The sequence below is a fragment of the Parathielavia appendiculata genome (genome assembly GCF_033297405.1).
Source record: "Parathielavia appendiculata strain CBS 731.68 unplaced genomic scaffold N657scaffold_51, whole genome shotgun sequence".
Lineage (NCBI taxonomy): Eukaryota > Fungi > Ascomycota > Sordariomycetes > Sordariales > Chaetomiaceae > Parathielavia > Parathielavia appendiculata.
In genome coordinates this window covers 3199-16161 of record NW_026944270.1, presented here as the reverse complement: position 1 = coordinate 16161, position 12963 = coordinate 3199, and the positions used below count along the sequence as shown (strand labels likewise).

At 54.2% G+C, this 12963-nt stretch overlaps 8 protein-coding genes across 8 annotated transcripts; 2 read left to right on the top strand and 6 right to left on the bottom strand.

Annotated features, from left to right (window-relative positions):
* Positions 1-221: 221 nt before the first annotated feature.
* N657DRAFT_651428 (uncharacterized protein) lies at positions 222-766 on the bottom strand (the record flags this gene model as incomplete). The annotated part of the gene is made up of 1 exon (XM_062794166.1): positions 222-766. A coding segment is annotated over exon 1 (211 nt), but the record flags the coding sequence as incomplete, so codon positions are not given.
* Positions 767-1492: 726 nt separating this feature from the next.
* On the top strand, positions 1493-3287 carry N657DRAFT_628666 (uncharacterized protein; the record flags this gene model as incomplete). The annotated part of the gene is made up of 4 exons (XM_062790854.1): positions 1493-1831; positions 1902-2113; positions 2208-2418; positions 2490-3287. The coding sequence occupies exons 1-4, from the start codon at positions 1574-1576 to the stop codon at positions 3285-3287; spliced, it is 1479 nt and encodes a 492-aa protein (XP_062642067.1). The 5' UTR covers positions 1493-1573.
* A 965-nt stretch (positions 3288-4252) lies between these two features.
* Positions 4253-4599, top strand: N657DRAFT_651425 (uncharacterized protein; the record flags this gene model as incomplete). The annotated part of the gene is made up of 1 exon (XM_062794165.1): positions 4253-4599. A coding segment is annotated over exon 1 (173 nt), but the record flags the coding sequence as incomplete, so codon positions are not given.
* On the bottom strand, positions 4503-4673 carry N657DRAFT_651424 (uncharacterized protein; the record flags this gene model as incomplete). The annotated part of the gene is made up of 1 exon (XM_062794164.1): positions 4503-4673. A coding segment is annotated over one exon (171 nt), but the record flags the coding sequence as incomplete, so codon positions are not given.
* A 1735-nt stretch (positions 4674-6408) lies between these two features.
* Positions 6409-7521, bottom strand: N657DRAFT_583887 (NAD(P)-binding protein; the record flags this gene model as incomplete). Its single annotated transcript, XM_062789710.1, has 2 exons — positions 6409-6687; positions 6745-7521. 2 exons carry the CDS (start codon positions 7519-7521, stop codon positions 6409-6411), a joined length of 1056 nt encoding a protein of 351 aa, XP_062642064.1.
* A 1896-nt stretch (positions 7522-9417) lies between these two features.
* On the bottom strand, positions 9418-10281 carry N657DRAFT_685319 (uncharacterized protein; the record flags this gene model as incomplete). The annotated part of the gene is made up of 1 exon (XM_062796763.1): positions 9418-10281. One exon carries the CDS (start codon positions 10279-10281, stop codon positions 9418-9420), a length of 864 nt encoding a protein of 287 aa, XP_062642063.1.
* Positions 10282-10991: 710 nt separating this feature from the next.
* N657DRAFT_651418 (uncharacterized protein) lies at positions 10992-11281 on the bottom strand. The gene has a single exon (XM_062794163.1). The coding sequence runs from the start codon at positions 11274-11276 to the stop codon at positions 11028-11030; it is 249 nt and encodes an 82-aa protein (XP_062642062.1). The 5' UTR covers positions 11277-11281; the 3' UTR covers positions 10992-11027.
* Positions 11282-11330: 49 nt separating this feature from the next.
* On the bottom strand, positions 11331-12111 carry N657DRAFT_628661 (uncharacterized protein; the record flags this gene model as incomplete). The annotated part of the gene is made up of 2 exons (XM_062790853.1): positions 11806-12111; positions 11331-11750 (listed from the first exon to the last, which is right to left on the bottom strand). The coding sequence occupies exons 1-2, from the start codon at positions 12091-12093 to the stop codon at positions 11331-11333; spliced, it is 708 nt and encodes a 235-aa protein (XP_062642061.1). The 5' UTR covers positions 12094-12111.
* Between the last annotated feature and the right edge of the window lie 852 nt (positions 12112-12963).

Genomic DNA, 12963 nt, shown 5'->3' with positions numbered 1-12963 from the left:
GTGCCACCAGCACCGTCGCCCGGGTTGCTTCCTGGTGCTTCGGTACCCTGAATTTGACCTTGTCGACTGTTTGAAGGCCACTTTCCCTGCCAAATGTCTCCTCGGTCACTCCCTGGAGGTCTCGCTTCCATAGTCCCTTCAGCAGGACCGCGAAGGTTCTCTTGCTCTCCTCTGCTTGCTGTCCAAAGGCTTCCTTGATCCATTCGGTGTTGGTTGAGTGCCAGTCTCTAGTTGTCGTGCTTTGGAAGGTAACAATTGTATCCCCGCTTGGGAGCGTCCGGGCTGCGATTGCCCCCTTCTTCATCGACGCTCGGTTGACAGCCTGGACGATCTCCTGTGGGGTCCGTTTGGCCATATCGGCTGGCATTCCTCTGCCTCTGACAAGAATTTCCTTGTTGATGCGGGCTGGCACTGTCTTTGCTGGGGCAGTGGTCTGCGTCTGGGTTTGGCTGGATTCCTGGGAGGCCACTACGGCCCAGAATCTTTTATCCTGGGGTGCGGTGGTGGCCGCCCTGAGTTCTTCGGCTACCACTTTGCGGAGGTTTGCCAGTGAAATGGTTCCTGTTTGGTTCTGGGTCGCATTGTATAGCTTGCGAACAGCTGTGAGGAGGTCTTGCCCCATGCCTCTGGCGGTCCCCTTCTTTTCTGAGTTTGCCAATGCTACCAATCCGTCGATCATGTTCTTGATAGCGTCGATGTCAGAGGGTGAGGGGGAACGAGGAGGTGTCGGGGGGCCGCTTGAGTGCCGTGACTGGGCCGGTCCTCCTCCTCTCCCTTCAGTTGGAGGGGTGGGGGCGGTCATCCTGTCCCATGCAAGGGCTCGAGGGCTCAGGGGTTCAGGGGCTCAGGGGCACTAGGGCGTGGGTCGCCTGGGCAACTGTTGGTGGGAGTCAGGTGACCTATTGGTCCGTGCGCTGGTGAGAGTTTTTCGGGATGTCTGCAGCACCTCGAATCGCCCTACTTTCCACACCCACCGCGGCCACGCAGCAAAGTGCGCGGGCGTGCAGTCGGTGTAGTTAGATAAGGTTTTCTCAGAGCTTTCGAAAGGCGCCGGTTTTGAAGACTTTACGCAAGTAGTCAAGAATCGGCTTCCGTTTTGCACCTATATGGGTTTGGGTGTAGATATAACGTTAGCTTAATTGAGATAATCACCTCCCTTGGTATGCTTCACAATTTATCGCCCAAACCGCTTCGGCCTTTCACCCAGCACCGCGGCAACGCAATCCTGCACGGGCGTAGCACATGCATCAACGCGGAGTGGTGCGCATGTCGCATTGACCGGGGTGGGTGGCACATCAATGATGGACCTACTGGGTGCGTTGGCGGCTAGCTGCGCCCAAGTCGGGGAGCTCATTGGCTCGGTACCCTGTGTGCATGCAATGTTCATGCAGCTTCGCGACGCAGCCGCTGTCCAACTGCTGGGCAGCCAGCCCTGACAGGTCTCCCGAACCCAACCTTCTTCGCATGCGCTGCCGGACGATGGCTGGCGCCCATCCGTCAGGCAGGCATATATGTTCCCTCTCCCCTTCCACCGAGCCAGATATTGAACGTTGCGTTTGCGACACGTTTTCCCATGTTGAACGGCACTGAGACCAAAGGATGGACATCGTCCCCGGACACGCGCGGCACCAGCGATATCCTCGTGACGTGCCTTGTCACGACCTTCCTATGTTGTTGGACAGCCGTCTACCCCAACATCCCTGGCCCAAAGGAGGGTTTCTGGGCGATATTTCGGGACAAGGTTGGCCTGGCCAGTCTTGGCATCCTCGGTCCGGACTTTCTGATCGTCCTCGCCGCCGGCCAGAGGTCTTCGGCGCGGCGGTCATTTCGGGTTTGCGCGCCCTGTCACCGAAAAGCGCCATGACTATAGCTATCAGCTGACATCTCGGTTTTCACGGCAGAAATTCAAAGAGCATGGCCATAATGACTGGACCATCACGCACTCGTTTTTTGCCGACATGGGCGGCTTTGTCCTTGAGGCGCCCGGGCACCAACAACCAATCCCCCTCGACGCCGAGCAGCTGTTCTACCTGATCAAGCACAACTACGTCGAGTATCCCAGCGTCACAAAGAGAGAATTGGATGACAGGGACAAGTCGGACGGTTTATCGAGGTATGTCTCAAGTTGGGGGGGAGAGGGGGGGGGGGGGGGGGGGGGGCATGGAACCATCGTCCTCATACTGATACTGGGTCGTCGCGCGCCTCAGATTGATTGCTGTGTGCCAGGCAACCTGGTTCATAGTTAGCTTGATAGCGCGGGACATCCAGGGTCTCGCTATAACGACAATCGAGCTTACGACTCTCTCTTTTGTCGTCATTCTCTTCGGCACTTCGTGGTGTTGGAAAGATAAGCCATCCTGCGTTGAGACGACCATTGTTCTCAAGGCAACCGTTCACATCGACGAAATCATTGAAAGCGTATGATTAATACATTCCCGACGAATTACGGCCCTGGCAGGATAGGAGCTGACCGCTGTTCACTGTCCCAGGGCGGTCCCGAGGCAGCAGGTCCGTACTATCATACGCCCCTCGATTTCATCAGCCGGCATGACACAGCGTTGAACGTCGTCTGGCAATACTACAACGAGCTGCTTCGAAAGATCGCTTTCTCGCCTTTCACCAGACGTGTCCACTCAAGGCCGTGGAACCGTGTCCCCGGCGACATGTTTCAGTGGATGGACCTCGACCTGGCCCTCGTCGCCGGGGCCTTCATCGTCGCGTTCGCCTCGGTATTCTTCATCGCCTGGAACTCGGAGTTTCCCACCCGCTTCGAGCAGCTGGCCTGGCGTGCGGCTAGCATATATATGATGACGTACGGCGTGGTTGGCTGCCTCTGGATGGGAGTTTGGGACTGGATCGTCCTTCCACAAAAACGACTTGCCGAGGGTCATGAGATGAGCCTTCTCGAGCGAGCCCGTCTTCCCTGTCCCGGTCAGTTTCTCGGGGGAATGTTCCTACTTCGCAACAAAGCGTTGTACCGGGAACCTACTTTCCAGCACATCGAAGACGAGAGCACCCAGCAACACTCTCTCCCGCATCAGCCCACCATTTTGCCCAGCTTTGTCAATAGGGCCCGTCGCTTCTTGTCCGAAACACACAACATCTCCCCGGACAAGGATCCGCACCTGAATACCCCAATTGGCTTCCTACTCGGGACGACAGTTCTATGCGTATTTTATGTCGTTTTCAGAATGTACATCCTGGTCGAGGACTTTGTCGGGCTGAGGTCTCTGCCATCAAACGCCTACGACACGGTAGACTGGCTGTCATTTATACCGCACATCTAGCGCCAAACTAAGAGCTTGGTGGCCAATAACCATCGCAAGTATCAATTTGTTGGATTGGGCAGGTGGTCAGAGAGGGCAGTTCAGGGGTGACCAATGGCTCGGCACCAGGATTCTCAGGATCAGGAACAGGCAGGGAACTTCTGGAAGAACGCAGCAGGGACATTATCATCAATTGAGTGGTTGCCCATCTTTTCGGTACCCAATTACTACGGTGTGGCACATTTGTGGCTGTTGGCTTTCCAACACTTGGGCTCGGCCAATGGCAGGGCGGAACTCTACCCCCGGACAAACTCCAGCACCCCTGGGTGGAACTCTACCACCCCGGGCGCCAAGAGATGCCTGTTGGGAGAAGCGCGCACGTGGAAGGCCTGTTTGGTGGAATTAAGTGGGTCCGGGAGGCGGAACTATACATGGTGCGGCCAATAACAAAAAGGAACCGTAGGGCCTGGTTAAGTGGGGCATATAATGGAACTGTACCCAATTCCGAGCGATGATGCTTCTAGTAGGGGTTGTAGGTCCTACCTTGAATTGTAGGGCGCATCTAGGTGCAACTTATCGTTTTGAAGTTGTGTAATCACTGCGGATTACAGGTAATTACACAGCAAAATAGACCTATGATAAGTTCTGCTGATCAAATACGTTACAACAGTTCTCCGTAGGGAATGGGCTGCTTGGGCGTCCTAGACGCACAGACCCAACGATTGAATGCATCCAACGATTGTTGATGATCCTGCATCCCTGTCAGAGTGCAGTATGGGGCAGCTGCGCTGTGACCCACATATAACCCACAGGATTGCAAGTCGGAGCGACTTGCGATTCGACACCCTTTTTCAGGGAGATACGACATAACCGAGTGGGTTGGTTGTGCGCGTATCCCCACAATCCCCCACACCACACAACAACATGTCTAGATCACTCATTTGTATAGCAATCTATGTAGGGGAAAGTGCAAACTACATCTCCTCTGTTGGGCAGCCAACAGTTACATGCTCAAGTAAGCTTAGATCAACCAAATGGTATTGAACAGATTGAGGTATGAAACGAAGCTTGAATTGGAGTCACGATTCCAGAGTGACCACACAAATGAAGGATCAAGATAGTGGGTTAGGGTGCGTCAGAATGTCCCTTTTTTGTTGGAACAGAAAAAAATTGTCCTCTCTAATCCTCCCAGGGGAATTACCCCCTTATATAAAGACAGTGTGCCATGATATGACGCTATGTCAGGAACTGTGTCATTGTGATGGATCTGTGCTGACTGAGAGTCTCGCATTGAACATCAGTGCTCAGTCCGTGAATCTTGGTGCCAAGGAACCCACTCAGTTCAACATCCTCAGCCTGACGAAGGCGATCTAGCCCATGTACAATGACGTCCTGCGCTTGTTCAACGGCTGGCCCCGGGTCGGCTGTCTTTGTCGTTTTCCTCCGCTTGGGTGGCTTCTCACTCTCTTTCTGAGCCGCCACAATCTCTTCAATCTTCGCAAAAGCATCTTTGGCACTCTCTTTGACCCTCTTTTTACTACTTGGCTTGTGGGCTTCCAACTGGCCAGATAGCTCTTTGATTTGAGCGCGCAAGCTGGCGACCTCGGCGTTCTTCGAGTCCAACGACTTGCCAACCTTGTATAAAACAGATCTCAGCATGCGATTGTTTGGAGATACGCGCTCCTTGGCGTTTTTCAAGGCTCTGCGAATATCCTGTGACTTCTGGGGAGTCTGCAGATATATGTTGGTAGGCGAGGGAGGCCGTTCATCTGGGGTGGGCGGCGTGGCAGGGGGGGCTCTAGGTTGAAGTACTGCCGTGGTGTCATCCAGTACTTTGCTCGGATTCAACGGCCAGATTCCGGTCTTTCTGGAGCCGCTGACGATGTTCCTGGCGCTCATACCTCTCTGGGAGGCATCTCGATAACAATAAAGGAAGCGGCGTTTATTGATGGGAGCTGACGCCGTGAAGTGAACCATAGACTTGGTATTTTGCCTGAAATAGTTCTTCAGGGGCGAGAGAGCACTCCGATCGAGAGGTTGAGTCTTATGGGAAGTATGAGCCGGCAGGTAAAGTAGTTGAACGCGGCTAATCCAGGCCAGATACATGAACCGAGTCGTGATATGGCTTGAGTGCGCGTCAAGAATCAAGAGCCTCCATTCTGACGGATTTGTTGGTTTGGTTTCTGGCAGATAGATCTGCTGCAGCCATTTGAGAGCGATATCGCCATTGCTCCAGCCTGGAAGGGAGTAGTCGTATTGCCAGCCTGGAAAATCGCGCTTCAATTCCTCCTTGGAGGGGAGCCATTGCCCCTGAAGACTGGCGCCTGTGAACACGATACAGGGGTGCAGTCTCCGGCCTTCAGCGGTGCACACTCTATCACAGAGACCCAGGTCGTGTCGTCTGAGCTCTCAACGAGTGCCTCCTTCGTCAAAGAGGTGCCGATGACTTTGCCTGCACGTGTTTCGAGCTCCTGCATGCCGTGTTCATCCATATTGGCTATATTCTTCGGTAGTATGCCTTTGTATTCGAGTTGGTACTTCAAACGGCCGTAGAAGTCTTCATAGGCCTCACGAGTAGATCCGTGGACTCGAGCGCTATCCAACAAGGTCGAATTCTTGGTGTGGACGCGCGGATTGCGCTTCAAGAAGCGGTCAACCCATCTTGGTCCAAGGGACTTAAGGTCCCCACCTTCGCGCAGGATTTCTTGAGCGAATGCCACAACCTGACGGCGACTTGGCGCACGGCCAGCCTTTTCCTCATTTAAGCACCAGTCTGCTAGGAAGTCTTCTTGCGAAGGAGCGAGCCGTTGAGCGTGTACTTTGCTGTGTTTTACTGGCTTTGCGCCGCGGAGTCTGACGGAGAGTGTTGATGGCGGGATGCCGTATAAAGCCGCCGCTTTAGCCTGAGACATGCCGCGATCGACCTCATCAATGGCAGACTGGATGTTTTTCTCCCTGGCATCATCCATTTAAAATTCGGAGTGTTTTGCTGCAAAATTGGCTGAGGTGTGTCGAGTTGAATCGGGTGAGTGCCCTAGAACGCGGTGTGTGTACGCGTTCAATCGTTGGGTGCATTCAATCGTTGGGTCTGTGCGTCTAACACCCCCGTTTTCATACGCCTCACCACCCAGTCTCATGACTCCTACTCATCCTTGATCTTGAGCACGGCCTTGCCAAAGTTCTTGCCCTCCAGCATGCCAACCAGCCCGTCAATAGCATTGTCCATGCCGTCCGTGACGCTCAGCTTGGCCTTGACGCTTCCCTCAACCAGCCACTGCGACAATCTCTCCTGGTGGTCCTTCCCGTACTTGTCCGCGAAGTCGGAAACGATGAAGCCACGCATTGTCAGCCGCTTGGACACGACGTGGAACAGGTTCTTGACGCCATAACGATCCTGCTCGGAAATATTGTACTGCGAGATCTGCCGGCTGTCAGTCACCATCCACCATCCGTAATACAACTTCCAGTTCAAACTCACCATGCCGCAGACCACAATCCTGCCCCAGTTGTTCATCGAATCTAGCGCCGCCTCCAGCTGCTCCCCGCCGACGTTCTCATAATAGATATCCAGGCCCTCAGGCGCCAGCCTCTTGAGCGCATCCCTGGGTTTCTCCTTCTTATAGTTGAACCCGCTATCGAACCCCAATTCATTGATGATAAACTCCAACTTGTCATCGCTCCCCACACTCCCAATGACCTTCAGCCCCTGCCGCTTCGCGATCTGCCCCGCCACCTGCCCAACAGCACCAGCCGCGCTGCTTATGAAGATCGTCTCGCCCTTCTTGGGCTGGCCAATCTCATACAGCGCGCTCCACGCCGTGAGACCGGTCATCCCCAGCGGACCGATAAACAGCCCCAAGTCCTTCAGCCCGTACTTGGTGTCCACCTTGCGAGAAATCATCTTGACGCCCTCCCGATCAAGCACGGTATACTCGCCGATTGGCAGCATACCAACCAGCAGATCGCCGGGCTGGTACGCGTCCGTGTCGGACTTGATGACGCACGCCACGCAGTGGCTGGTCACGGGCCCGTTGAGCTCGAACGCCGGGACGTAGGACTCGACGTGTGCTGGGCGCATGCGCCCCCGCATGTAGGGGTCGAAGGAGGCATAGAGGATGGAGAGGGTGAGGCCGCCCTGCGGGGGAGCGGCCTCGGGGTCGAAGCCGCGGTCTTCGAGGACCAGGTGCTCGCCCGGGACCGGGGCGGCGGTGGGGATCTCTTTGAAGATGAGTGTCTTGTTCTGGACGGGAGCCATTGCGGGGTTGGTTGCGAGGGTGAGTGTGGTGGTGTTGTGGGAAAACCGTGAATGGAGTTGGTGTTTTTGAGTCTGGGCTGGGCGCACGAGAAGCTGAAGATGTCGGGAAAGTAAAGGGTCTAGTATTGTCGTAAATTGACGGCTCCGGGGCTTTAATAGGTAACGGAGTATCCGTAGGAGGAGGCACCTGGTGGAGGGTCATCTCAGTGCTCAGACCTCCTCTCCAGGCGTCTTCCTGCCGAAGCCGGGAAGGAGCGTAACTATCCCCAGGCCGGCAAACAGTGTAGGGCCGAATTCGAACAGATCAATGCCTAAATAAGGCTCGCTCAGCGAGCCGTACGGCAGCACTGAGATAAGTGGAGGCGAATAATAGACAACTCACCTCGAAAGGAAAGGCCGGGGAGTAAACAAGGACTTCTCCATGCAGCATGGTGCAAGAAGGACTCCCGTAAGCGGTTAACAGTCTTGACAGTTAACTGAGACAGGGTGCATCACTGTTAGCCTTTTTCGGTTAACAGTCAACTAATCGAGACAGGGTGCATCCTGCTAACTTCTTTTCTCTCCTTATATTTTACAGTTGGTTGATCTGATAGCGGAGTGCCAAAATATTGGGTAGTTGGCTCCAACACCCTGTTCCTTACACATCTACAAGACTCTGTCAAAATCTTATCAATCGAGCCCTCTGTTCAGTGCTTTCAAACTGCATTCAATCCGGTTCTGTTCCTCGTGATCACTGTGCCTGTGACTGTTGCTAGTTCAACAGGTCCACTTCGTACACCTCGGCCTGAGAGCCGTGGTCGGGGATTATTCAACAAGAACCTCATGGAATCTAACGTGAATACGGCATACGACGGCGAGATTCGACTTCGATATTTTGCTGGTGAAGACCTTCTCTTCGATGAACAGTGCCCCGCAGGTTCTGTAAGGCCATGCCTGTCTACCCGTTGCCATTGAACACTTCGATCGTTGGACGATAACCACTGACAGCGCGGATGCGAATCGGTCATAGGACCGTAGGATAACTAGGATCCCCCATGGGGTCCGTGGCCCATCAGGCTCTCAGTCAACGGGTCTATCTGCCGCTGGGCTCTACTGCGTAGAAACTTTGCAAGTCCCACCCTCCCCCCCTCCCCCCCAAACTCAAAGTATTCCCCAAGTTTCCGTCTGTCCTCCGTACCTGGTAGTATCAGAGCGTTTGACGACTCGAGAAACATCCAACGTCGAAGAAGGCCTCGCAGTACGAGATACCCGAGAATCTGCATTTTGTCCCCTTGAAATCTCCAGACACAACATGGGCAAGAGTGGACAGAACCAGAACCCCGAAACAGGGGCGGATCCAGGCCAGGCTGCTGGGCTGAGTTCGCACGGAACACGTAACACCTCGACGACTAGCGCCTACGAGGAGATGAGAAGTCAACATCAGGGACAACTCATATAAGGATTGTCACGGGGTCATCAACCCAATGCCTCGAAGAAACATACCCAAAGCTTAGGTGCTTGTACAATCACCGCTACAGCAAGAAATTGCGGCTATGCTCCTCGTGCCCAACACGGTCCATGCAGATGCCGTTTTACCAGTGATACAGCGGGGTAAAGGATTTCGCCATGTCCTTAGTATAGCGCTCCTCGCAAGCGGTGCCTGGTTCAAACCGCCTCACTCCACTCCAAGAGGAAAAAGAGAGGTACGCTTGGTTGAAGGTGATCTCATGTCAGGGGTATCGACGGCACGCCCGACTTGGCGCTCGACAATGAAATAAGCTTTCATGTTGGCGATGAACAACGAAAAGGGGCAATCGTACCCCGATGAAGCACCATCCAAACTCTATCCTCGGCCAACATTGAACATACTTGGAGCCCTGAACTTCCAGTCGCCACCTGCCGATCCTGAGTCCACGATCAGCGTTTGCCATGGGGTACTCTTGCCGGTAGTGGTGGGTCTGCGAGGCGCGTCCGCTTATTCTGGGCGGTGTCTTCCTCGGGCCCAGCGGGTCTCTTATGGCCGTTGGAATTGCTGGCGGGACCGAAACCGAATGGTAACGGTATCTGACGTCGTCTCTTCTTGCTCTTGGAGGGAGCGATAATGTGTGTTTCGGGAGTAGTTGGCGCGAGCTCGGATGGGTGGACATTCTGTGCTGCTACTGTTGATGGTCCCTGCTTGCAATCGCCGGCGCCAGCCCAGCCCGCTCTGGTATCCGCAGCAGTAACCATGCTAGGGAGGTGCAGGAACTCGTGCCACCGGCTCGACACCCACTCGTATCGCTCGAGGAGCTGGGGCTGTAGCAGCACCGGAAACGCTCCGTCGAGCCCATATGACCTTGCTCTCTGCAACGGGCGATGGCCAGTCTGCCAAGCGAAAGCAACATTGCGATCCGCAGCGTCTGTCCGGTCATCGAACCGGTTGAACGGTTTGACGACTTCGCGGACATGCTTTTCCGAGATGCCGACGGATAGTTGTCGGAGTATCTGCAGCCTGATGCCTTTCCCCCGAGCCCGCGCGGTGAATCGTTTGATCACGTTGGTGAGACGCTCTGTGGCCCATGGTTTGCTGTCGTCGGATACTTGCGCGCGGAAAAGATCCGTGGAGCAAGCCCGCAAGTCGGGACTTTGCTCCCGCATCAGCATATCGACGACGGGGCGAATGTAGACGAGGTATTTGAAGAGGAGATGGCCCGGCTGAACAGGAAGGAATCGAGCGATATAGAACTCCCCGTTGGTGGATCGCTTAGCCTTCGGGCCCGAGCTGTGGCCTTCGCTCCGCATTGTCTTCGTTGAGGACAAGGAGTTGGAGTGTGCCTCGAATGAGCAGCTGCGTATCTGGTTCCAGAAGATGCGTGATGGAGCCGGGGGCGAGCAGCATCTACCCAAAAGGATCAGGACCAACTGCTTCCTCGTTGCCGACGAGGCAGTCATCAGGAGCGAGGCGGCCCAGACGCCATATACACCGAGGTTCAGGTACATGGACGTTATACAATTCGGCGTGGAAATCCAGGACGAGGATCCGGTGGTATATATCCGCGCCGTCGACCCGGACTAGGTGTCACCTGGCACTCCAGCTGCTCCTGCTGAGAGAACCAAAGACGACACCGCGGACAAGGCTCCTGGAACCCCCACTAGCAGCAACAGTTCCGAGTCGTTGGCTGCTCCGGCATACATGATTGCCATGGCAAAGCAGGTGGAAGAGGAGATGGCCGACTTCAAAGGCGAGACGACGGTCGCGCTTCCACGCGTCTTTGACTGGCTGCACCGCGCCTGTTTCTTCGCCGAGCGCGGCATCAAGTATACCCAATGGGATAATCGAGACGGGTGGCACACAATCCATGTGCAAACCAAGAAACCGGAAGCATGGTGTTGGATTTGGCAGGTGGTCAGAGAGGGCAGTTCAGGGGTGACCAATGGCTTGGCACCAGGATTCTCAGGATCAGGAACAGGCAGGGAACTTCTGGAAAAACACAGACAGGTACATCATCATCAATTGAGTGGTTGCCCATCCTTTTGGTACCCAACTACTACGGTGCGGCACATTCGTGGCTGTTGGCTTTCCAACAGAAGCAGTCCGCGAACTCCATCTCGTTATGGTCGCCGCTTTCGTTAAACTCAACAATAGCTGGGTCGGTAGCTCGAGGAGAATGAGAACGAGTAGTTTCGCGGCGGTTCCGTCGGAGACGAAGTTTGTGAGCCTCGGAAGCGAGAAGGTACTGTGTCCCTGCAAGGAGTGTCGTTTCAACTCCATGGTCTGAACGGAGAGCTAACGGCATAAACCCGTAAGAGCTTAGCACAGCAATGTACTGTGCAAAGACGTTTCGAGCTGTTCATGCAGAGACTCCGATGTAGAACCATGTAATGTATCGAGAGTACGCGTCAATCCCTGCGTAGATCTCGATACCAAAGTATTCCAACTTGCAATACCCATCAACGGACCAGATGTAGTTGGGGCCTGGTACAGTCCAACCAGACCGCTTGCGTTCAGCACGGGCACGACGATGTGCAATTGCATCTTCGTGAAACTCAGCGTACACTGCCCGTAAAGAGTCGCGTGGGATGTTGAAGAAACGCTGGCGCATATGGACGTAAAGGGAACGATATCCCATATGACGAACAATGTTTGTAGTAGTGCGTTCTCCTTCGAAGAACTCGCGGACTTCGGCCATTGCAGTTGCAAGTTGCTCTGCGTTATGACGTCTGTATAAACCAATTTCCCATCGAATCTCCTGAACTTTGCGACTCGAGATCTAAGTTCTACTTGTTGGTACACTATAGTATTATCGGCCCACTACGGTACATTACCTTCGTTCCTTCTTGTTCTAGAGCCTTTACAATCTCGGCATCTGTTAAGGCATGCTGAAAGAAGAGTGCTTCAATACGCTCCTTAAGGTCAGGAGTCACTTCTGTTCTAGGGCGCTGGCGCGGTACACCCCATGACTGGAGAAGACGACGAAGATGCGTAGGAGTCATTGAGACTCCGGTTTCATCAAGAAGATAAGATGTAATAGCCTGAGAGGTTGCACCAGACTGGTACAAGCTGGTGATCTGGGGACGATGCTGTTCCCAATTGAGACGCGGAGGACGAGGCATTTCGATACATTACAAATGTGAACGCAATAACAAAATTAGAAAGAGACCAAGTGAGAAAATTTTGCCAGATATTAAGTGGGGCGTAGTCTTAGCATAGCGTGTGTCTGGTGCAGAACTCGCCAAAACGATACGCTATTCGTAGACATGGGCTGCTACAGGCAAGACACCGACGTAAAACAGGAGGCTACACTAGAGAATGCTCAAAAACGGACGAACGCCCTACACAGGAATACTCTCAACTAGCAGAAGGAAAAGAGAGCCCGTAACCCAATGCATCTCACATCCCAAACTCCGTACCATAAAGACCCAATCGTAATCGTCGTAATCTCCAGCCCCAGAAGCTCAAATGGTGCTGCCACGACGGTCAAGTTCTAGGCGACCGTCCTTAACGATAGCCTCCAGCTCGGCTGTCGGCATAGAACAGAAGAGAATGCGGAAGAGTTGCTTGGCAGAGGTACCACTAGGTGCCGCTCCAGACTGGTGAATATGGACCTCGTTCTGGAGCCGAGCACTGTCGAGGCGGAAACCACTAGCGCTAGTACGGGGGCGAGGACGCTGCTCGGATGGTGATATATAGCTTCGGGCACGCTTGGTACCGCGCTGAACAGTCCCTGATACGTTAAAAGCATTTATAAAGATGAGACAGGAGAAAAACATACCAGTCTCGTCAGCGCCGTTACGTAGGCTGCACTGGGCAGCACGTGAATGATATTGGCAGTTCGTACAAGCGCCACTGAACTCGCCCGTCGCAATGCATGACCGGAACGGGCCGACACTCGAAGCGTTCTGGCAGGTAGTACACGAGACCCCGTTATTAGTCTGTGCGAGCTTTGCATAGGCAGCAATAGCTAATGTAGATTAGTACAACAA

Bases quoted from the DNA above. Each gene is read 5' to 3' on its own strand.
- N657DRAFT_651418 (XM_062794163.1), bottom strand. From the start codon at position 11,276: ATGCCGTTAGCTCTCCGTTCAGACCATGGAGTTGAAACGACACTCCTT.